This window comes from Carlito syrichta, unplaced genomic scaffold (assembly GCF_000164805.1).
Source record: "Carlito syrichta isolate Samal-C Ts95f unplaced genomic scaffold, Tarsius_syrichta-2.0.1 Scaffold113541, whole genome shotgun sequence".
Taxonomy (NCBI): domain Eukaryota; kingdom Metazoa; phylum Chordata; class Mammalia; order Primates; family Tarsiidae; genus Carlito; species Carlito syrichta.
In genome coordinates, this window is record NW_007057637.1 from 297,240 (window position 1) to 302,205 (window position 4,966).

At 51.4% G+C, this 4,966-nt stretch overlaps 1 protein-coding gene across 4 annotated transcripts in view; it reads right to left on the bottom strand.

Annotated features, from left to right (window-relative positions):
- CHCHD6 (coiled-coil-helix-coiled-coil-helix domain containing 6) overlaps positions 1-4,659 on the bottom strand; it is a 280,902-nt gene extending 276,243 nt beyond the window's left edge. For 2 of the 4 annotated variants that reach the window (XM_021719059.1, XM_021719061.1), the window contains exon 1: positions 3,851-4,050. In XM_021719059.1, coding sequence (XP_021574734.1) covers positions 3,851-4,018 — 168 coding nt within the window. In that variant the 5' untranslated portion in view covers positions 4,019-4,050. Of the gene's footprint in view, positions 1-3,850; positions 4,051-4,572 lie in introns of those variants that run through there. The other 2 variants (XM_008071644.2, XM_021719063.1) reach the window with 1 other exon arrangement.
- Positions 4,660-4,966: the final 307 nt, after the last annotated feature.

Consider the following 4,966-nt stretch of genomic DNA (forward strand, 5'->3'; position numbering starts at 1 on the left):
TTTTTTTGAGTTGGAGTCTCACTCGGTCGCCCATACTAGAGTGCAGTGGCATGCTCCCGGCCACCGCAGACTCAACCTGCTGGGCCCTGATGATCCTTCTGCCTCAGCCTTCCGAGTAGCCGGAATTACAGGCACACGCTACCACGCCCGGCTAGTTTTTGATTTATTGTAAAGAGGTCTCACCAAGTTGCCCAGGCGGGTCTCAAACCTGCGGGCTCAGGCAATCCACTCACCTTGGCCTCCCAAAGTGCTGGGATTACAGGCTGAGCCACGGAGCCCGGCTAATACATTTCAATAAAGCTTTTTTGTTTATTTTTGGGTTTTTTTGAGTTGGAGTCTCACTCTGTTGCCCAGACTGGAGTGCAGTGGCCGCTCCCGGCTACCACAGCCTCGACCTGCTGGGCTCCGGTGATCCTTCCGCCTCAGCCTTCCAAGTAGCCAGAATTACAGGCATGCACTACCACGCCCAGCTGATTTTTTGATTTATTGTAGAGATGAGGTCTCACTGCCCAGGCGGGTCTCGAACCCGCGGGCTCAGGCAATCCACTCACCTCAGCCTCCCAAAGGCGTGGGATTACAGGCTAAGCCACCGAGCCCGGCCAATAAAGCTTTTATTTGGGAGACGGGGGTCTCACTATGTTGCTCAGGTCAAATTCAAACCCTTGTGTTCAAGTGATCCTCCCATCTCAGCCTCCAGAACAGCAGACCCATACCACTTCCAGCTTGAAACTTTTGTAGGAAGGGAGGGAAAGGGAGAAGGAATGGGGGAGGGAAGAGGGGGAAGGAGGAAGGGGAAGAGGGAAGAAAAGGTTAGAGAACTGCAATGTAGCTTCCAGGATAATAGTTCACAGCCCCACCTGGCATCCTGGGCCACCAGTCTGGCCTCATCACCTGGCCAACCTTCTCACACATCCTAAACTACCCTTGTGGCAGCCAAGCACTTTGGGTATGGAGTCAGAGAGCCTGAGCTTCCTGCTCTACCACTACCCTGCTCTGTGACTTGGGTTATTTCACCTCACTGAATCTGTTTCCTCGCTTCTGAGATGAGGGTGATCTCTCACCTCGAGATGGGGCTAATAATATCTCACAAGGTTAGCAAGCAAAATATAATGCTCTTCATACACTGGACACAGCACTTAGTACAGAGTAAATATGCACACTCTTTAGGAGCTGGCACAGATCACATAGTCAAAGTCTCCTCCTCAGAGAGGCACTATGTGACCACCCTACCTCAAGTAGGTAAGCTCCAATACTTTGTGCACTCTTGTTTCCTTTCTAGCACTTGCAGCTCTTCTATTCTTTTGCCTCCTTTTCTTTCTTCCTTTCTGGTCCATTCTCCCTACGAGGCTGAGGTCTACATGATGGCAGGGACCCTGGCTTTGCTACTTACTGTCTCAGCCAGGCCAGGCCTGGTGCCGGGGAAGCAACACTCATTGAAGTGATGGATAATTGGCGGCTCTGGGTACAGCACTCTGGCATGTAGCTTCTCTGGCACTGGCATGTTTAGAGACTGTCACTTGTGTCTGACTACATTCTTCTTGATCTTCCCCTCAGCAGTAATCCAGAATCGGCATCAAAGGAGTAACGAATGATGGTAGAGCTGATTTAACCTGGAGGGTACAATGAGTCTGGGAACACCTCAACTCCCGGCAGCGCCAATGACGGGATCCAGGGAGCAGAGCAGTTGGAAAGAAGAGGTTGGAGAATAGTGGGGAACGTGGATGTTGACAAGCAACCAACTTCAGCTGAATTACTAAAGACGGCTGCTTACGGGGGTGAAGAAGAAGAAAATCAGGCATGTACCGAGCATTACCGGCATGTGTGTGCCTTCTCATATAAGGTGACGAGGCTAAATGCTCTGGCTGAAACGAAACCTTTATGTATTTCACACATGCTGGCTCTGAAAACTGGAGATGAATAGAACCACAGCATTTGGATTCATTAAATTTCTTTTACCTTCCATGGAATTAGGGCTTGAACTCACTATGCAAATGTATACAAATTAGTATGCAAACTAGCAAAGACCTAGCACTCAATTTTAAAGAAACGAGCACAATTTCTTAGGACCAGGCCCCAGAGATTAAATACAAATGGTCTTTAAGAATATTTAACTTGCTCTAAAGAAGCCGGGACAGATATTCTTTGGCATCTACCTTCTCTTAAATTAACTTTGCACTTGTTCACTTTGGTAACTGATTTGTTGATCTGATGATCTTTTCCACTCACCTGCCTAAAGACAAGGTGAATTCCTTAACCCTCAAATAACTTTGCTAACAGAAAGAGCCCCCTACATCAAAACACTTCATTATCATCACCTCCTTTGTTCAGTCTTTCTCTTTCAAACACAAGCAGAAGGAAGGGATGTGACTCTCATAACATGGAGCTGTGCACCTTACTGTGCACCTCTGGACAAGTCATTTATTCTCTGATTAAAATAAAAGTTGGAAAAGAAAGTAGTCAATCACCAATGTTCCTTCTTGTTTTAATGGTCTGAAACAACTAAGTGGGGTACCAGCATCCCTCTCAGGCCAAGTAAAGGTACTGTCACAAAGTTTCCAAGCTGCCTTGCATACATCATTTGAAGGAGAGGGGGTTGAAGTAGTGAAAAAAAGCTGGTTTTTGCACCCAAAAGATATGGATTAAAGTCCTGGAAGTTACTCAAGTAGCACCTTGGGCGAATTCCTTAACCTCCCTAAATGTGATTACCCACCTTTAAAGAGAATTTATACTTTGCAGAATTATTAAGACAACCAGGAATAAAATGTACCTGTCTGATTGAATACTCAAAAAAAGACATGCTGTCAACTTATAAGGAGGTACCTCCAAAGGCACTCCCCTGAACCTTCGAAGACTCCAACCTAGCTTTCCAACATTCCCCAAAACAGGAGACCAAGTCACAAGGGTGAGAGAGCAGAACCCAAACAGCCAATCCTGCCTCTCAGCCTTCCAACACAAGCCATCTCCTCCCCATTTAATCCTTGCCACAGGCCAAAAAGACTACAACACTTAGCGAGCACCAAATGTGCCAAATACTTCGCAGAGACTCCACAAAGCACTCTACTCATTTTCTAAACACTTTCACACACGTCTTCATCTTATCCTAGGCAGTACCTGGAATACAGACACACACTTTTTTTTTTAAATGTGGCTATGAGGCTCAAAGGTAAGTTCTTCACCCAGAGTCACAAAGCTAATGAGCATCTATCAGACCTTCGAAGTCTTTCTGAGCCACCCTAATTAACTAATTCATCAACACTCAGCTCTGTGCATTCCATTTAAACTTGATCTGTTTCACTAGGTTCACTCATTTAACCACTCTACACTTACTTATAAAGCACCCAAAGGTGTAGAAAGAACACGTAGCATACCCCGGAGTTGGCCTAGTTCAATCCTGGCTCTCCCACCCGTTTTTTTACATGACCTTGGATAAGTTTCTTTACCTCTCAGTGCCTCAGTTCCTCTTAATCTATAAAATGGGCTAACAGAACTCTACCTCTCACTCTCAAGGCTGTTGAAAATAAAATGTGTTACCAATAAATGGTTCAGTGCTGAAATATGAGTTGCCTTTATTACTCTTCTGGGTTCTGGGGCTAGAGTCCTGACTCAGACAAGAACCTTAGCCTCAAGAAAAGTACTCTCTAGTGGGAAACACAAAAAACAAGTAAACACGATTATCAACCTAAGTTTCAAACTGTGACGAGTGCTATGAAAATAAACAAGGTGTGACAATGGGAGGATACTTTAGGCTGAGTGATCAGGGAAGGACTCTCAGATGACATCTGAGCTATAACAAGAATGACAAGAAATTGAGATTTAAGGAAAGGCGGGGGAGAGAAAACAGCAAACGCACAGATCCGGTGCTTGGAGTGCTTGGAGCAAATCGGCATCTTCCAGGAGGGAGAAAGGAGGACTTGTGGCTGGTGAACAGACAGGGAGTGCCACGCGAAGGAACCGGCCTGAGATGCTGTCGGAGCGGTCTACGGACACCAGGGCAGCTTAGTAAAACCAGCCGAGGCATTTGCCCAAGTGCGCTAGGAACGCGTTGGAGGGTCTTAAGCAGGGAATGGGCACCTGACCTGATTCGCAATTCTTAAAGCGCGTCTTGGGCTGTGCTGTGGAGAACCAGACTCTCGGGCACGGTGGAAGTAGAGGCCCCAGACAGGACAGCGTGCAGTCGTCCAGGATCGGAAGCGGCTCAAGCGCACAGAACGAGAGGCGCGCGCTTGGGGGCGATGGGGGCGGGAGGCGGGGAGCAAGTTCAGGAAACGTAAGCACGAAGCCGACCGCCGGCGGGCCGTGGCCGGGCCTCCCTGGCGTCCTGGCAGCCTCCCCACCTGTCCCGCTCTCCACTCCTTCCCGAAGCCAGTGGGCGAAGCTCGAAGGCCGCCCGTCCTGGGCTCGCGTCCCGGCGCAACCTCCTCCGGACGTCAGGGTCGGGCACCCCACGAGCCTCGCGTCCGGGTCGCACAGCGGCAGGACCCCGCGACCCGGGCTCGGCGGCGGACGCGCCCGGCCGCGCTCTCGGCCCCGCGCCTCCCCTCACGCCCGCTCGGCCCAGGCGGCGCCGCTCACCCGGATGCCCTGCAGCACCCGGACCCGCTCCTCCTCGTCCCTCTCGAAAGACACCCGGCGGCCCTCGCTGCTCTCAGCTCCCCCCATGGCAGACGGCAGGCGGGCAGGCGGGCAGGCGGGCAGGCGGGCGGACGGGCGGGCACCAGGAGCCCCGGCTTCGGAGCCACCAGGCGGGCGCTCTGCCGCGGGGGCCCCGCGCCGGCACCGCCCCGGCCAACAAGGCCGTGTCTAATTGGCCGCCGGGGAAGACTCGACCAATCAGGTGGCGCGGGGGCGCGGTGCTTTGTGGGGCTTGTAGTCCGCGACCCGGCGGGCCTCTGGGGAGGCGGCGCCGCGGGGGGCGTGGCGGCTGAGCCCCAGGGGGCCGTGAGGGCTAGGCAGGGCGCGTAGGCGC